Source organism: Phocoena phocoena, chromosome 20 (assembly GCF_963924675.1).
Source record: "Phocoena phocoena chromosome 20, mPhoPho1.1, whole genome shotgun sequence".
Classification (NCBI taxonomy): domain Eukaryota; kingdom Metazoa; phylum Chordata; class Mammalia; order Artiodactyla; family Phocoenidae; genus Phocoena; species Phocoena phocoena.
The window spans coordinates 6,150,597-6,168,328 of record NC_089238.1 but is presented as its reverse complement, the minus strand read 5'-3'; the positions used below and the strand labels follow the sequence as shown (position 1 = coordinate 6,168,328).

At 56.1% G+C, this 17,732-nt stretch overlaps 1 protein-coding gene, 4 non-coding genes and 1 pseudogene across 5 annotated transcripts; 1 reads left to right on the top strand and 5 right to left on the bottom strand.

Annotated features, from left to right (window-relative positions):
* The first annotated feature begins 1,287 nt into the window (after window positions 1-1,287).
* ACP4 (acid phosphatase 4) lies at window positions 1,288-5,879 on the top strand. The gene is made up of 11 exons (XM_065899525.1): window positions 1,288-1,389; window positions 1,462-1,566; window positions 1,640-1,726; window positions 2,876-3,022; window positions 3,327-3,425; window positions 3,619-3,714; window positions 4,419-4,551; window positions 4,632-4,714; window positions 5,143-5,262; window positions 5,465-5,673; window positions 5,756-5,879. The coding sequence occupies exons 1-11, from the start codon at window positions 1,288-1,290 to the stop codon at window positions 5,877-5,879; spliced, it is 1,305 nt and encodes a 434-aa protein (XP_065755597.1).
* Window positions 5,880-7,961: 2,082 nt separating this feature from the next.
* Window positions 7,962-9,031, bottom strand: LOC136140982 (uncharacterized; annotated as a pseudogene).
* Window positions 9,032-9,152: 121 nt separating this feature from the next.
* Window positions 9,153-9,244, bottom strand: LOC136141566 (small nucleolar RNA SNORD88). The gene has a single exon (XR_010657742.1). It is a non-coding gene; the product is annotated as a small nucleolar RNA SNORD88 (small nucleolar RNA).
* A 391-nt stretch (window positions 9,245-9,635) lies between these two features.
* Window positions 9,636-9,724, bottom strand: LOC136141569 (small nucleolar RNA SNORD88). Its single transcript, XR_010657745.1, has one exon. It is a non-coding gene; the product is annotated as a small nucleolar RNA SNORD88 (small nucleolar RNA).
* An 898-nt stretch (window positions 9,725-10,622) lies between these two features.
* Window positions 10,623-10,718, bottom strand: LOC136141568 (small nucleolar RNA SNORD88). Its single transcript, XR_010657744.1, has one exon. It is a non-coding gene; the product is annotated as a small nucleolar RNA SNORD88 (small nucleolar RNA).
* A 1,422-nt stretch (window positions 10,719-12,140) lies between these two features.
* On the bottom strand, window positions 12,141-12,233 carry LOC136141567 (small nucleolar RNA SNORD88). The gene has a single exon (XR_010657743.1). It is a non-coding gene; the product is annotated as a small nucleolar RNA SNORD88 (small nucleolar RNA).
* Between the last annotated feature and the right edge of the window lie 5,499 nt (window positions 12,234-17,732).

Sequence of the window (17,732 nt, the reverse complement as noted above, 5' to 3'; positions counted from 1 at the left end):
ACTCTGGGGGAAGCTGGTGGCCATGCTGTGAAGATGCTCAAGCAGCCCTATGGGAGGCCCGTGTGGTGAGGGGGCTGAGGCCTCCTGCCAACAGCCACATCAGTAAGCTTGGAAGTGGCTCTTCCAGTGCCAGTCGAGTTTTCACGTGACTTCAGCCCTGGTGGATATTTGACTACAATCTCATGAGAGACCCTGAGCCAGAATCACCCAGCTAAGCCACTCCCAAATTCCTGGCCCACAAAAGCTGTGAGAGATAATAAATGGCTACTGTCCTAACCCATTAAGTTTTTTTTTTTTTTTTTTTTGCCGTACGCGGGACTCTCACTGTTGTGGCCTCTCCCATTGCGGCGCACAGGCTCCGGACGTGCAGGCTCAGCGGCCATGGCCCACACGCCCAGCTGCTCCGTGGCATGTGGGATCTTCCCAGACCGGGACATGAACCCGTGTCCCCTGCATCGGCAGGCGGACTCTCAACCACTGCGCCACCAGGGAAGCCCCCATTAAGTTTTAGAGTGATTTGTTACGCAGCAGTACATAACCAACACTGTTTAGTACTTACCCTGAGAAATGCTGTTCTAAGTGCTGAATATATTTGAACTCATTAATCCTGAAAGCAACTCTCCAAGGAACAGACTATGCTTGTCCCCATTATATGAATGAGGAAACAGAGAGATGCAGTAACTTGCCCAAAGTCACACAGCTTATATATGGCAAAGCTGGGGTTTGAACCCAGCCTGTCCAAACTCCAGGGTGTGGGTGTTCAACCTCTGGGCCATGCTGGCTTTGGCCAGCTGTGGGTGGCACTGGAAGAAGTCACCAAGAAGTCCAAGAGAGCCTCAAAGAGCCCCAACATTTAAGGGGTGAGAAAAAGAACAGACGTGGCTGGTGGAGTGGGGAAGGAGGGGAGGGCAGAGTCTAGAATGTGGGGCGGGGTGGGGTTCTCCCTCCATCTATGCCCACTTTAAGGGCTCCTAGGTTCAAATCCCAACTTTGCCACTTACTAGCTGTGTTCCCTCAGGCAGATTACTTACCCTTGCTGTGCCTCGGTTTCCCCGTCTGCACCATGGAGATGGTGATAATCAGATCAACACTTCCTGGGGTTGTGGTGAAGATTAAATGGGTCAGTCCACGGTGAATCCAAGGCTGACAAAGGCCCTGGGGGATCGGGCTCTGCGGGGAGGCGTGCGGGGACCTGCTCTTCGGTGGGGCGTTGCTGAGGCGGGGGTAATGAGCAGGTGGGGCTGCGGCACAGACAGTGGGCTGAGCTCAGCGTCTGGCTGTGTGGAAATGGCCGGGCCAGGGTTTCGGGGCCACCCTGCTGGACGTCTCCTGCTGCTGCTGCCGCTACCCCAGGCCCTGACAGAGGGACCCCTGGTCTTTGTGGCTGTGGTGAGGTGCCCCACCCCCGCTGCCCGGCCCTTCATGTCCCCCAGGGCAGCCCTGACCTGGTCCCCTCCCCAGGTGTTCCGCCATGGCGACCGGGCCCCGCTGGCCTCCTATCCCACTGACCCACACAAGGAGGCTGTATCTACCCTGTGGCCACGTGGCCTGGGCCAGCTGACCGGGGTGAGAAGCTGGGGATGGGAGCAAGGGGTGGGGCAGTGTGGAGAGGGGTCCGCTGAGCCTGCTCTGTCCCCAGGAAGGGGTCTGCCAGCAGCTGGAGCTGGGCCGCTTCCTGAGGAGTCGCTACGAGGATTTTCTGAGCCCTGAGTACCGGCGGGAGGAGGTACTGCCTTACTGACCTCCATCTTACCTCCTGACCTTCCACCTCTGATTTCCACTGACTCTAGTGTTCCCCTTGGCCTCCACCTCTGGCCTTTGACCCCCATCAACCTGACCTGCACCTTATGTCTGATCTCTGACCCCTGAACCATTGACTAAACCACGTTGACCTCTGACTCTGTCTCAACCTGAGTCACATCTTGACCTCTGGCCTCCATCATCTCTGACTTTATTTTCTGTCCTCCACCTCTGTGTTCTGACTCCCCCTGACTCCAACCAGACCCTCTGACTCCGAAACTTGATTGATTCTGTCTTTGACCCTCATTGATTCTACTTGCCCTTCTGACTCCAAACTTTGACCTCTACCCTTCCTCAAACCTGACTTTCCTATACCTTCCTCTGTCTCCTGACAGATCCCCAGTTAGGATCATTCCTCCTGACCCCTGACCTCTGATCCCTGATTCACATGTACTGAACTCTGACCCCATGACCTCCAATCTGCCCTCCTCATCTTGACTTCTAACTTCCAGCCTCCAGCGATTCTTATATTCCTTTACTTTTTAAAAATCTATTTATTTAATTTATTTACTTTTGGCTGTGTTGGGTCTTTGTTGCTGCGCGCGGGCTTTCTCTAGTTGCGGCGAGCACGGGCTTCTCACTGCGGTGGCTTCTCTTGTTGTGGAGCACGGGCTCTAGGCGCGGACTTCAGTAGTTGTGGCTCGTAGGCTCAGTAGTTGTGGCTCGTAGGCTCAGTAGTTGTGGCGCACGGGGCTAGTTGCTCTGCGGCATGTGGGATCTTCCCGGACCAGGGCTTGAACCCGTGTCCCCTGCATCGGCAGGCGGATTCTTAACCACTGCGCCACCAGGGAAGCCCCTGATATTCCTTTCTGACTTTCATTGACTCAAATGACCCCCTTAATCCTCAATGTCCACCCAACTCCTGACCCCCAACCCAACTGCTCCTGACATTGACCTCTGACCCTTGATCCCAGCTTCCAAAATTGAAGGCCAGCCCCTGAACCCGCCCTGAGTTTTGACCCCCAACACCTGAACTTCGACTCTGAACTTAATCTGAAGCTTTTGGTTTGCTGCTATAGCTGACCTCTGACCCTGACCGTGGTACCCTGGCCTGGCCTCTCCCCACCGCACCCAGGTGTACATTCTCAGCACAGACTTTGACCGGACCCTGGAGAGCGCTCAGGCCAACCTAGCGGGGCTTTTCCCTGAGGCCGCCCCAGGGCGCTCCGAGGCCACCTGGAGGCCGATCCCGGTGCACACGGTGCCCGTCACTGAGGACAAGGTCAGGGGGCTGGACAGGGCCTGGAGGTGGGAGGGATGGAGGGAGACAGGGACCCCAGAGATGGAGAGGGCCAGCGGCTGAGAGAGGAGGCTCGGGGCCTGGATGGGTGGTTCCCGGGAGCCAGAACACCCAGACCTTCCCTGGGGCTGAGCTGTCCTGATGGGGTGAGCCGCCTACCCGACACTGTGCAGCCGGACCTGGGAGAGACGCTGGACCGGAGACAGGGCCCCACAGCCCGACTCCCCCCGCCTGCAGTCGGGCCCCAGTCACGCTGCTGTCCCCGCTGAGCCTCCGTTTTCTCCAGCTGCTGAGGTTCCCCACACGAAGCTGTCCTCGATACCAGGAGCTGCTGAGGGAGGCCACGGAGGCCGCCGAGTACCAGACGGCCCTAGAGGGTTGGACGGTGAGCAGGGCCTGTGTGGTGGGACAGGATGGGGCGGGGCCGGCGGGGCGGGGCGGGGCGGGGCTGGCGGGATAGGGCGGGACCTGCGGTGCAGGGCGGGGCCAGTGGAGCGGGGCGGGGCCGGCAGGACCTCGTGGGACCCGCCGGGCTCGGAGGTCTGTCAGGCTCACCCAGCCCAGTCCGGTGCATCCAGGACTTCTTGACTCACCTGGAGAACTTCACGGGGCTGTCGCTGGTCGGGGAGCCGCTCCGCAGGGCGTGGAAAGTTCTGGACACTCTTATTTGCCAGGTGGGTCCCTGCCTCACCCACCCAGCCAAGTCGTTTATGGCGCCTGGGTTCAAATCCCAGCTTTGCCGCTCACTACCTGTGTTCCCTCAGGCAAGTCACTTAACCTTTAGTGCCTCAGTTTCCCCATCTACACAATGGGGATGGCGACACACGTATCAACACCCCCTGGGTTGCTGTTTAGATCAAAACGGGTTAATTCACGTGATGCCTTAGAACAGCGTCTGGCACACAGTGAGGCCTTTCAATCTGTGTGCTTGCAACTCCAATCCCCCAGTTCCATAAGCGGAAAAGCGCCGGTAACTACGGCTTCGGCGGCAGGAGCTGACCCGAAGCTGCATGACGCTGGTAGTCTTTTCTTACCCCACTTTACGGGAATGTATGTCTAAGGGGGCTGCCCCAGACCCCACTAGATGTGTTATGAGGTATAAGGTATCCTCACCACTGTACCTTTCTAAAATTCCAAACGTCTGATTCTAGAACAGCTCTGGACCCAAGGATTTTGGATAAGGCCATCTGGAATGATGGTCATTCCTATGCTTAATTAATAATCGCTATCACCCACCCCGTAACTTCCTGACCAGACCTAGCCCATGAGGGTCGGGAGAGAGGACTGCAGCTGATGGGGGCAACACAGGAGGGCCTAAGGGGGGCATGAAGAGCTCAGGACGTTGCGGTCACTTTGTCCCCTCCCTCTCTCTCCCCAGCAAGCCCACGGTCTCCCCCTCCCATCCTGGGCCTCCCCGGATGTCCTGCAGACACTAGCTCAGATCTCGGCTTTGGATATTGGGGCACACGCGGGCCCACCCGGGGCAGCAGAGAAGGCCCAGATGTCTGGGGGTGAGGTGTGGAGATGGGAGGCTGGGAGGCTGAGGCGCCTTCCTCTGGGAAGTTCTTTGCACTCTGTCTCGTCCTGTCAGGAATCCTGCTGGATGCCATCCTTGCCAATTTCTCTCGGGTGCAGCACTTGGGGCTGCCCCTCAAGATGGTTATGTATTCGGCTGTGAGTCTCTGGGAAGGGAGGCAGTGCCACGTGGGCACAGGGATGGGGGCGCAATTTGGGTGTGAAAGGACTGGTGGTTCCAATGGAACTTCAGCCTGATGCCTTGAGTAACTCAGATCTCCAAACCATATTCTTGGACCATATCACTAGAGGCATAGAATCTGCAAGGAAGGAGGTGATGGTGTTATGGGAAAGAATTCAGTTTTTCTTCAAGGACTGGCTTTTTAACTGAGCTGTCACATTTCGTGTCTATTTAACCAATCTTTATTACGTGACCACCTGTAACTGGTGGGGCTGCCTCCAGGGTGAGCAGGTTCGGGGGGACTGGTTCTAAGGGGTCTGAGGGACATTGGGAGGCAGCTGGATGCACAAGCTCAGGAGAGGAGACATCTGGAGGAGCCCTGAGTCAGCCCTGGATCCGCCTGCAGCACAACAGCACCCGCCTGGCTCTCCAGGCGGCCCTGGGTCTCTATGATGGGCACACACCGCCTTATGCCGCCTGCCTCGGCTTTGAGTTCCGGAGGCGCCTTGGGGACCCGGATGACGACGCAGGGTGAGGATGGGGTGGTACCCGGGAATGGGCAGGACCAGAACTCTCAAGAGGAGTGATGCGGTGCCAGGTAGAGGGCATGGCCCAGGCACAGGCTCCGAGGGGAATTTACTGGGGACGGCATCGGGAAGGAGTCAGGAGCCCAGTTCTCCACCCAGCTGCTCTCCTCCAGATTTCAGGTCAGCAGTAGGGAAGGCAAGGAGGGGCCTGGGTACCACCACCTCCTCTCTCCCTCCAGGAATGTCACCATCTCCCTCTTCTACCGCAACGACTCTGCTGGCTTACCCTTGACCCTCGGCCTCCCCGGGTGCCCGGCGGCCTGCCCCTTAGGCTGCTTCCGCCAGCTGACTGCCCCCGCCCGGCCTCCGGCTCACTGGGTCCCCTGCCATGGCTTCTACGAGCCCACCACCCCCACAGGTGACGGCCCTCGGTGCTGGGGTGGGAGGGGGGCGGCTCAGGTCTGGAGACTCACCCCCCCCCCGCCACGTTCTCCCCGCCGCCACCGTGGTGCCTCTGCTGGCTGGTGCTGTGGCTGTGCTGGCAGCCCTCAGCATGGGGCTGGGCCTGCTGGCCTGCAGAGCCGGCTGCCTGCGGGACTGGAGGTGCCCCGTGTGAGCCACGGAACCGGCACCGTTTCCCCCGCAGCTGACCCCGGATCCCAACACAGCAGCTCACCCGCTGCTCTGGCTTCCGTGACTTACTGCGCGCGCCGGGGTTCACAGGGAGAGCTCCCAGGCCAAGTCACAAGCTGTCCTATGTATGTGTGGGCTTAAGCGTGCATGTGTGTGAACGCACGTGCGCGGGTCTGTGTACACGTGCACATACGTGTGGCTGTCTATTCATGCATATGCTCCCGCACGGATCTGTGTATACACATATTCGACGTCCACGCACATGCTTACGTGCCCCTTTGCACGTGGGTGATACGTGCACCCGCGTTTACGTGCGGGTTTCTATACACGCCTGGGAACACGTGGCGTACGTGCGGGAACCTCTGTTTGTAGGTGCAGCACACATGATGTGTGCGAGCCTGCAGGGTGACCTCCTCCCCACCGCGGGTCATGCACTGTCGGGGTCCAGCTCACTCGGTCTGGCTTTGGTGCCCGCCTGGTAGTGGGAGAGCTAAGGTCAGGGTTCAGAGCCTAGCTGCACAGCCAGCCTGCTGGGACCAACCTGGAGGTTGACTCTGGGCTAAGCATCTCTGCACCACCATCTCCTCTAGCACACACGACTCCTCCATCAGGTTAACTAGCCTCCGGGGAGCCAGTAGAGGGAGGGGGCGCTAGCATCCCCTCTGGGCTACCTAACATAGCATTTGCTATAATTACAATTTGGAGGGGGTGGGATCCCAGGATCCCACCCAAGTACTGTCCAGTATGGTTGCCACTGGCTGCCACGTGGCTGTTTGAATTCGCATTGTGTAAGTAGGTAAAATGTGAAATTCAGGTCCCAGTCGAACTAGCCAGTTCCAGCACTCATTAGCCACACATGCCCTAACGGGTGGCGCAGACAGGGAGCTTCCACGGGACAGCCCTGAACGTAAGGAAAGGTAACGCTACCACACAGCAGCTTCACGTGGTGCTGGTCACAGACCAGGCCGTCCCAGGCCTGTACTTGCGCTGCTGCATTCAGCCCTGCAACCCAGGAGGCGGCTCTGCCCTCTCCACACGCCACACACCAGGCAGCAGTCTGGGGCACCAATGATCCCGTCTGCATAATCAGGCAAACGTGTCAACACCCCACTAGGCTGTCGGTGGGCAGCCTGGTGTGCAGTGGGTGCTCTGTAACCGCCACTGGGTGCCTGTCAGATGGGGGAGGCTTGGAGGATCGGAGGTGGGGCTGGGCAGCCAGACGCGAGAACCACCCCCAGCTGCCAGAACACCGTGGGCATGGGAGGGAAAGGGCAGGGGTCAGCAGCCCCATCCTCACACGTGTGGACAAGCCCGGCACCATCTGCCCTGGGCCCCAAGGGAGCCTCTTGTCATGAGCACGCAGCCTACCACTGCCCCTGCTGGTACTGGGCTGTCACAGGGCCTCAGGGAAGGCCTAGGAATGCCCTCCGCACTTCACTTCTTGGTCCTGCCTGGGGGGCGGGGCTGGAATTGCAGTGGTGCAGCCTTTTGCCTCCAGACCCACGTTAGACCCAAAGGAAGCTCCAGCCGCCCCCGCAGCTGTGAGCCTAGACCCCTCCTCAGCAGACTGCTGGGAGGGTGGCGGGGCCTCGCTAGGGCTGCCATGCAACTCCCTCCACCCTCACCCGGGGAGGGTTCTGGCTCCAGCTCCACGCCTGGACCCAGTCAGACGCCGCAGCTCACACGCAGTGACGTGCAGGCTACTTAACGGGTGCCTGGTACCGCCTGCCAGGTGTTCATCCTCACAGCTGGGATTCTTGGGCCCAGCATCCCTCGCCCAAAGGTACCAGCCACACACACAGCTACAGAAACTGGAAGGGACTGGCCGCCCCCTTCGCAGGCAAGCAAAGCGCAAAATCCAAGTTTAAAAGAGAAAGGCATTGCAAAAAAACACTTAACAGAAAAAGCTTGGCAAAAGGGGAAACGAGCAACCATAAAACCCAAGTGCTATATGAAGTTAACAGGTAAAAATACTGCATTAAAAAAAGGCTCAAGAGAAAGGGTACAAGCTTCAAGGTGCTTTCATGGCGTGGGCTGCGGGGTCTCCCGCTTGGCCTGTAGTGCTTCAGAAGCCCATGTGACACAGCGGCGGGGGCCCACCCACCACGCCCATCAGGCCAAAGTGTAACAGACTGAAACGTAACACACTGTCTGGCATCCAGCAACAGCAGCTATCAGCCAGCTGCCTGTTCTCCACCAGCTCTGGCTGGTGACACCCACGGGGTGGGCTGGGGGCAAGGACACCCCTCTTTGGGGCTCCTTGAACACCGGCTGGAGCCGACCAAGGCTTTGCGTCTCCCCTACGATGTCCTGCTCCTTGCCTCCTTGCCCCGGGAGGCCTAGTTAGTCGTGGCTCCGCCCCACAGGCTTGGTCGGAGTACGGCGGGCACGGGGGCTGCTCCTCTCCTGGCCCAAACGCATCGCGGGTGTGGCTGCGCCTGGCCTCTTGGATGTACAGCTCCAGGAGGATCTTGGTGGGCTGCCTGTCCACCCGCTCCTTGGGCATGCCGTGGCTCAGCAGCCAGCCCATGAGGTCCTTGCGCGTTGGGTTGGGCCCCAGCATGAGCCTGGCGCAGCCCGGCTGGCTCTGGTGCCAGAGCAGGCCCACGTGTCGGCGACGGTCTGGATCACCATCACCGCCTCCAGCACCGTCACGCCCTTGACCAGCAGGCCGACCAGCGAGAGCAGCAGCTCGGAGGCGCCGCTGCAGGCCCTGCGTGAAGGGCACGTCCTCAGGCACCAGACGCTCGGGCTCGGGGAGCGGCGGCGGCGGCTCGCGGCAGATCCAGTCGAGCATGCCCAGCTCTCGCACCAGCTGGATGCCCTCCTCCATGGTGGTCCAGGGTCGGAAGGGCAGCTCGGTGCCCTCCAAGTGCAGGAAGGACTCCCAGCGCTGGTGCCAGGAGCCTTTTGCCGTCACCCCGCAGGGCCTTGCAGCGGTAGTTGAAGACGGGCATCGCCGGTCAGGTCGCCCAGCATCACCAACTCCCTGGAGGCCAGGGCCAGGGCCAGGCCGCCCTGGTCATACACCCGCAGGATCCAGGTGATCATGAGCTCGTTGGGGTTCTGCCGGAAGCGCCGGGCGATGGCCAGGAGCCCGGTGTACATGTAGTAGCGGTCGCCCTGCCCCGCCATGGCCACGGACCGAGAAGAGCCGGAAGGCTGGAGGGGCACGGCCACGGGAGCTGCGGGAAGGGCACAGAGGAGCATTGGGTGGGGAAATAGTCACAAGCCCCTAGCCTCTCCCCACAGTGGGGAGCCCCTCAGACCCCCAGGTGTCAAAGGTCCTGGGGGGGCACTGTGTCCTCACGGGAGATCAGAGCCCAGTGCTGGACATCATGGGGGCCCCAAGCGTGGCCCCTTCAGGAGCCCTCCCTCATACTGGATGTCTCCCCGCAAACCCCACCCCAAGCCGCTCCTGTACCAAGTTCCCCTTACACCACCCACTGCGCTCCCATCACGGGGTTACTGTGAAGATTCCATGAATTTAGTGCTTAGGACTGCCTGGCTTAGAGTTAAGTGTTCAGCCTTTGCCTGGACATATACCATTACCATAATCTCTCCACTCTGTAACTGCAAATTTAATAAATTATGGTATTAATAAGAACTTGTTCTCACCGAGACGCCTGGTGGAACTGCTGGCCTCCTGGAGGAACTGCCTGCAGACAGGGAGGGGGGAAGAGCAGGCTGGTGGGGTGCAGGGCAACCACGATCCCCATCCATCTGTCCCCAGAGCCAGGGACCCTTCCCACCCCCGGGGGTCAAAGGTCCCGGGGGAGCACCGTGTCGTCACAGAGCAGAGCCCTGTGCTGGACATCACAGGGGTCACAAGCACAGCCCCTTCAGGCACCAACTGAGCACATCTCACTGCAAACCATGCCCCCTCCACCGCGGGTTGGCCTGTTTCTCATCCCCGCCCCTCCCGCATCCACCTCCTCTAACACGCCCCACCCCCATCTCTGCAGCGGATGCCACAGAACTCAGGGCAGCACTCGGGGGGCGGGGGCGCAAGGCTGGCGCTCAGTGATCCCGGTGATCCCCAGCAGTACCAGCTGAGGCATCTCTACAAGCCCAGGAGGGGCTGGGCCCTTGCTGGGGCGGGGTGGGGGGGGGGTGCCCACAGCACACACACCAGGGAACCTACCCCTCAGCCCGATCCGCGCAGACAAATCACGCCCTAAGGTCAAAAGTGGCAGAACCGGGGATCAAAACCAACCTCGCTAGTCCTGTATCAACTATAGGGAAGAAGGGGGGGGGTACAGAGAAAGCCCCCATCACCCTGTTGCACCTGAACATGGATGGAGGCTGCAGAAATAAGCCCCCTCCCCACCACAAGGAGACGAGTGTGGGCAAACCACCACCTCTATGTGCCTCCATCTCACCTGTGAAATACGGACAAAACCGCACCGATTTCAAATAATGGGGTTATTGCGACGATTAAGTGAATCTAGTGCTCAGGAATGCGGCCTGGCTCAGACCAAGTACTCAGCACCTGTCCTTATTATGTTACTATTGCCATACTCCATAAATTGCATTAACAATACATTTATAATATAACAAGTTTAATATGATTATTACAGCATTAATAGTAAGGGAGTCTCTTCTGTTCTTACCGAGGGCTGCTCAACTCCTGCGGGAACCACCTGCAGACAGGAAGGGATGGGGGGATGGAGAGGTTATAGGGTGCAGGGCAACCATGGCCCCCATCCGTCCCTCCCCAGAGACGGGACCCCCCCACTCAGACCCCCGGGTGTCAAAGGTCCCGGGGGGCACTGTGTCCTCAACAGAGATCAGAGCCCAGTGCTGGACATCATGGGGGTCCCAGTGTCCTCAAACCCCACACCCCAACTCCGCTGCCCCCGGACTGGGCAATGCAGAGTAGAACATTTCCACCTTGCCAGTTCTGCTGGCCAGCAGTGCCTCAGACATCGACAGATGTTACACATCCCTTAGGGCTTCCCTGTCCTGCTGTCAGTGCTCCCTCTTCTCACCCCCCTCACGTATCGCTGCCCAAGTGACACTCTCTACTCCACATTATCCCAGAAATTCCCTCTCAGCCCACAGCAAACCTTCAGAGCTCTGCAGAGGACACCTCAGATGAAGAGAACAGCCCCCCAGAAAGATGCTCAGATGGTCTGCATTCTGAGCTAACCCTTCACAGGACGCAGCTCCACGCCCCCTAAGGTACCTGTTGGCGAGAACCTAAACCTCTAAGAACCCCACAGGCTACACTTTCAGTTCTCCACATTATGTATGTAGAAAGTTATCTAAATACAGGTGAAGACATACCTGTATCGGTATCAAGTCATGCTTATTAATGGGAATATAGATTTAGGCCCAGACCTCACTGAACAGAGAAAAAAACCCTCCTAGAGCTGGGAACACTTGTTTCTTTTTGGGTAACACACATACCCATGCCCATTTGATGATTTACTTAGCTCTTTGAAACATCTGTGAAACATTCTCCAATGTGAAACATTTATGAAACATTCTCCAGATATACCATGTTCTCTGACAAGTATTGTATAAACTGAGGGTAACCTTAACAGCTCTAGCAGTTTACATATACATGATGCATGGGAAGCTGCCTAACCGTTGCTGGAAGGTACACTGTGTTTAGTCTACAAACCACCCCCACCGCCCTGCAGTGAGTGATAATGCTTCCAGCCCTTCTGTTTCTTTTCTTCTGCCGAGTTTGAAAATCAGATTTCTGACTAGTCCTCTTCCCTGAAACCCCAAAACATACACTGGGCCCTCCATATCCGCGGGGCCCTGGAACCACTCCCCCACGGACACCAAAAAGTGACTAAATATTTTCCTCTTCTACAGCCCATATATTCTGTCATATTCAACCCTTACCTTTGATGCGTTGGCCATATTTTCCTCTTCTACAGCCCATATATTCTGTCATATTCAACCCTTACCTTTGATGCGTTGTGCCCACTCTACAGACACAGAAACTGAGGCTCAGGAGACCAATCACTTGACTAACATCCCTGAGCCCAAGAACAGAGCTGGGATTTGCATGATTGCTGGCATATAAAATTAGGTCCCAGAGATATCTGATGTGAAGTCACTCCAAGTGAGGGTGAGATATTTTAGACCTGGGTGGGTCAGGGACTGGGAGCAAGGGTTCTTACCAAGGCGGGTGGGCCCTCAGCTTGAAGATACACCTGTAACACAGGAAGGATCTGGTGAGGGTAGGGGAAGAAACAGCCTGGGGGTCCAAAGAACATCAAAACCAGGGCCCCTCAGACCCCCAGGTGTCAAAGGTCCTGGGGGGCACACTGTGTCCTCAGGGGTGATCGGAGCCCAGTGCTAGACATCATGGGAGCTCCAGTCCCTCTGCAACCAGGTCCCAAGGCCACTCACCTTCAGGGACAGAGGCCAAGCAAGCTAACAGTGCTTAGAGACTGGAAAACACAAAATGCATCGGACGTACAAATGCCCACAGCCTTCCAGGCCTGTGGTGACACCAAAATGCCCTCACCTCCCCAGTGTCACTCCCCAGTCCCCACAAGGGACTGTCCTCAAACCCATTACATGGAGAGAACCTGCTAACCTCCTTGCCTAGTTTTGCAGATTTCCAGCATTGGCTATACCTGCTACTGACCCTAAACAATTAAAGCTAAGATGCAAATCCCTTGAAAGAAACTGTTGGGGTAAATGAAGAGGAAAAGAGAAACCTAAAATACAAGCAGCGTAAGCAATGACCAGAGACCCTTAAACACAACCATTTTTGAACAAATCAACCGTGGAAGACATTTTGGAGATGACTTGGGAACTATGGACACAGAGCAGATAGGAGATGGCCTCATTAAGGAATTATCTCACTGAGGACGACAACAGCAGTGTCATTAAGTAGAAAAATGTTACTTTAGAGACACCGTGTTAACTGTTTTGGATGAACCAAGAAATTTACTTTCAAAACGTGAAAGACACAAAAGTAAACGTGGGGAAATGTTCTGTCAAACATGTCTATTTCCCTGCATGTTTGAGGATTTTAACAAGTAAAAAAAAAAAAAAAAAAAAAATGGCGCGAAAAAGGAATACATGGGACAATGGCAAAAGGGGGCGCGCTCCAATGATGAATGGATGAATATCCTCCCACTTGTGACATGGCAACCGTTAGGATAAAGTCAACGGTTTTCTGGATGATTGACTGAAGGGAGAAACTCAGCTAGAGAGGATTCTTGCTGGGTTGTGGTGGGGAGAGAAAATCAGCTAGCTGCTCCTGGGCTGGATCTCCTTGGCAGAGCCGTAGTATTCCTCGGGAGTCAGGGAGACGATGTCCAAAAAAGTCCGGTTAGCCCAGAACTAACGTTTAACACAAAACTCTGATATTCTGAGTGATCACGAAACTGATATTTAAGTGACCGTGTCAGAATGATTCCTGAAAGTGAACAAAGGCCCCATCTGCTTTCTCCTAAAACTACTCCTATCTGGTTCTCAGACACAACCCAGTAATTCACTTAGAGACCCCACTCGCACTTCTTCCTCAGGAACCCTTGAGATTCTGTCTCTACCTGCCCCACAGTCTCTGTTCTACGTTGCACAAAAACGCCAGCCACGTGAAATGGGAATACACAAGAACGATTTCCGAAGAAAAGTACGTGTAGCTAGCACAGGTGTGGAAAACCTCAGAAAGAAAAGCTCAATGTCACAAGCCACCCCCACCCCGAAACGGACAAAATGGCGGAGCCCTGCGACGTGGGCAACAGAAATGGCGCAGCCAGGCTGCGGTGCAGACAAAGGAGGACTAGTTCTGGTGTCCCCAGTTCGCTTCGGCGGCAGTGCTCCTCTCCCACCCCCCGAGAACCCCCAAAGAGCCACCACCCTCTCCGGTCGCCACTGCCCGCCCCGCAGAGAGCACTCAGGCCCGCCTCGGAGCGCGGGTGCCAGGCCCTTACAAAGGCCCTGACCCCGTCCACGCCACAGCGTGGCCGTCCCCGCAGCAGCCCCGGGCACACACGACACGCGCGACCCAGGTCCCAACGCACGCCCTCCCGCGAAAAAAAAAGGAGCCAAAATGCAAAGAACTCTCACCCAACCCTCACTTTCTCCACCGCGTGTGCCAGTTGCTGCACCTTCCGCTTTATTGCGCGCGCCGCTCGCACGGCCCGCCCCCCGGCCCCAGGTCGGGCTCCGCCCTGAGGCATCCAGCATATTCACCGGTGTCGGAAACCCCACTTTGGTGCTTGGGGAAGGAAATACTGCCTGGTTCCTCTAGAATACTTCCGAACAGGCGATGATACATTGTCCCTGGAGGCGGAGGAAAAGAGAGCAAGGAAATATTGGGGCCCTTTTTCCTATCATGAGAGTCAGGCAATTCTGTGAACAGCACAAGAGGCGGGCGGTGAAGGGGAAGGACCCCAAGTGTGGGAGGGGCCAGAAGGAATTGCCAGCGCGGCAGTGGCGTGAGCCCTGGCTGCAGGGGCGGGGCCGACTCAGACGCAGTCCCAGGCGCAGGGTGGGAGGCGGGGCCAGTGAGGAGATTGACAAGGGGGCGTTCCGGGAAAGGGTCTGCGTGGCGCAGAGTTAGAGGCCGAGCCTGCGCAGTGAGAGGCGGGGCCAGAGGCTGGACTCTGGGGCTGGAAGGCCCGACTCCTGGGTCGAGGGAGGAGGGTATTGGAGGCCCGGACTCGCCTGGAGATCTGAGGAGTGTCTTTCAACTGACATGATTGTAAAAGTTATTTTCAAAGATATTAAATGAAACTTTTCTACTTCAAACCCACTGTCCAGAGTCGCCATTGTCAACAAGTTGGTGTGGACTTTTTGCTTTATGATATACACACAGACGTTATGGGTAAAGATGCTTGTTTTTTTTTTAACTCCAGTAGTCTCATAAGTAGTCTCTCCCCCTCGTACACAGAGTGACCTCATTCCTTAAGCAATTCCCTTGTGTGACTAGAACACGCTTTGTTTAGCTGGTTCCCCGGGTCATTGGGGTTGTTTTCTTCCTTCTAGTGAGGAGACTCCTCCGTGAAGCCTGTGGTCTGAAGTAAGAGACCTAAACTCTGCACATAAGTGACGCATTTCCTTCCCTGATTCCTGCTTCCCTCAGAGGAATGCAAAGTCCTCACTGTGGCCCACAAGGCCCAGAGTGACCTGGTCCCTGTTCCCTTTCTCCCCTCATTTCCTTCCTCTCTCTCCCTTGCTCAGGGCTACACTAGCACATTGGCCTCCCAGGTCTTCCTGGAAGCTGCCAAGGACATATCTACCCCAGGACCTTTGCATTTGCTGATTCCTCTGCCTGGAACTCTTTCCCCCGATCAATCCCCATAACTCTCTTCCTCTCTTCAGTCCTGTTTCTGCTCAGATGTCACCTTAGCGTAGAGCCCTCACCCGTCTGCTCTATACGACAGACCTCTCCTTTCCAGACTGGTCTCCCTTACCCTCTGTTATTTTTCTTCATAGCTCTTATCTCCTAACATATCTATTTGTGGGCATGTATTTTTTTCTTTTTGGCTCCCTGCTGAATTGTCAATTCCTTAAAGACTAGGATTTGTGTCCAGTTGGGTCAGTCCTGTAGACCCCACGTACGGCACATAGTTGCAGCTCACTTTTTGTTAAAAATGAACACATTGGAGAGCCTTTTGTGGGAGACCAGAGGAAGAGTTATTGTAACAACGATTAATGAGCACATACTATGGACTAAACTCTAACTAGATTAAGGTACAATTGGCTTTCGGTATCCAGTTTCTACATACACGATTTCAACCAACCACGGATCGAAAAAATTGGGGGAAAAAATAGCTCCAGAAAGTTCCCCAAACCGAAACTTGAATTTGCTGTGTGTCCCAGCAACTATTTGCATAGCATTTACGTTATATTTATAACTATTTACATAGCAATTACATTGTATTACATATTATAAGTAATCTAGAGATGATTTAAAATGTACAGGAGGATGAGCATAGGTTACATGAAAATACCCTACAATTTTATATAGGGGACTTGAGCATCCCCGGATTGCGTTATCCAAGGGGGGGGGGGGGTCCTGGAACCAATTCCCTCCGGATACCGAGGAACAACTGTGCTGTCATTATCCTCCAAACCATATGCAAAAATTGGCTACACGTAACAGCCTTTAAAATAAACAAATAGAGGGCTTCCCTGGTGGCGCAGTGGTTGAGAGTCCGCCTGCCAATGCAGGGGACGCGGGTTCGTTCCCCGGTCCGGGAAGATCCCACATGCCGCGGAGCGGCTGGGACCGGGAGTCATGGCCGCTGAGCCTGCGCGTCCGGAGCCTGTGCTCCGCAACGGGAGAGGCCACAGCGGTGAGAGGCCCGCGTACCGCAAAAAAAAAAAAATAAATAAATAGAGAAGGAATGGGGTGCTATAGAAAAATAAGTTAAAAGAAGGAATAGACCTGAATTGGGCTAGGGGAGGAGAAAGGGAGTGGTGGCAGGAGGTGCTGGCAAAGGCAAGAGGTGAAGTGTGGGTGCAAGGAGAATTAACCTCAGGAGGGGCAAATTATCGGGGGTCACAAAAGTGAAGGATGAAGCCCAAAGAGCGTGGAGAGAATCAGCTATTCAACACACATTGATTGAGCATCGTCTGTATGCCAGGAACCAGGAGCCAGCCTGTTTGCTGACACCTCCTGTCTCTTTCCCTCCCGAGTCTCTCCCTCACCTATCCCTGTACCCCAGAGGGCTCAAGGGATGGCCCCAGCAAGGCGTGGCACTTCCAGGGAACACTTATAAGATACTGAACTTAAAAGAATGTTCTGGGTGAAAAACGCGGATTATTTGAAAATACAGATTATTAATCTGAGTTGGGGGGGTGTTTCAGAGGGGACTGAGGGGGCTAGAGAGCAGGGTTGTCAGGTGCTTGGCAGGGAGCCGTGGGAGCAGGCCTGAGGTGGGGACATTCTCATGTCTTAAGTCCAGATGGCCTGGATCGCCAGGAGAGACCAGAAATTCATGTAGTTCAGATAGGAAAAGAAACCTGCAGGAAGGAAGAGAGCAAAGGGGGTGAGGCGCAGAGTTCACCAGCCCCAGCCTGACCCCAGTCCGTTCTCCAAGCCCAGCTATACCTCCTGTCATGTCCCCAAATGCATGTCTAAACCCAAACTCAGCCCCAGCCCCTAAACTGTCCCCAAACCCAGCACCACTCTCTACACTGTCCCCAACCCATTCCCAAATTCAAACCCGACCCCGCCCCTACATCCAGCCCTAGGCCTATCCCCAGTCCCATCTCCCTACTCAACCCAGTCCTCCCAGTCCACAGTCCCCTTCCCATCCCAAACCCTATCCCACCCTGTCCCCATCTGCATCCTTGAACGCATGCCCAAACCCCAAACCCAACCCCACCCCAGCCCAGACCAGTTATCAGGAAGAGGAAGACGCCGATCCATGCCAGGTAGAAGCTGCACCCCAGCTTGTAGGTCATGCCTTCTTGCAGGAACTCATGGGCCTGCATCAGGTAGAAGAGGATACCCAATATCATGCTGGCTCCTGTATGAGTACAGGTGTTAGGAGGCCGGGCATCAGGGGTGTGAGGACCCCTGCCCATAGTTGTGTGGCTGCCAGGGTCTTGTTCCTTACTTTCCCACTTGCTTTTACCTCCATGAACCTCTGCTCACAGGCAGGAAAACAGGCTCCTGACAATGTCTTGGTGGAGGAGATTGGGAGGGCAAGACTTGGTATTTAACCAGGCAATGTTGATGTCTAAAACCACAGGCTTTTGGGCTTCCCTGGTGGCGCAGTGGTTGAGAGTCCGCCTGCCGATGCAGGGGACACGGGTTCGTGCCCCGGTCTGGGAAGATCCCACATGCCGCGGAGCGGCTGGGCCCGTGAGCCATGGCCGCTGAGCCTGCGCGTCCGGAGCCTGT

What these genes read in the sequence shown, in the direction of transcription:
- ACP4 (XM_065899525.1), top strand. Translation starts at nt 1,288, where the DNA reads ATGGCCGGGCCAGGGTTTCGGGGCCACCCTGCTGGACGTCTCCTGCTG. An exon ending in GCCTGGGCCAGCTGACCGGG is followed by an intron (nt 1,567 to 1,639) that starts GTGAGAAGCTGG and finishes CTCTGTCCCCAG; the next exon opens with GAAGGGGTCTGCCAGCAGCT. An exon ending in TTGGGGACCCGGATGACGAC is followed by an intron (nt 5,263 to 5,464) that starts GCAGGGTGAGGA and finishes AGGGAAGGCAAG; the next exon opens with GAGGGGCCTGGGTACCACCA.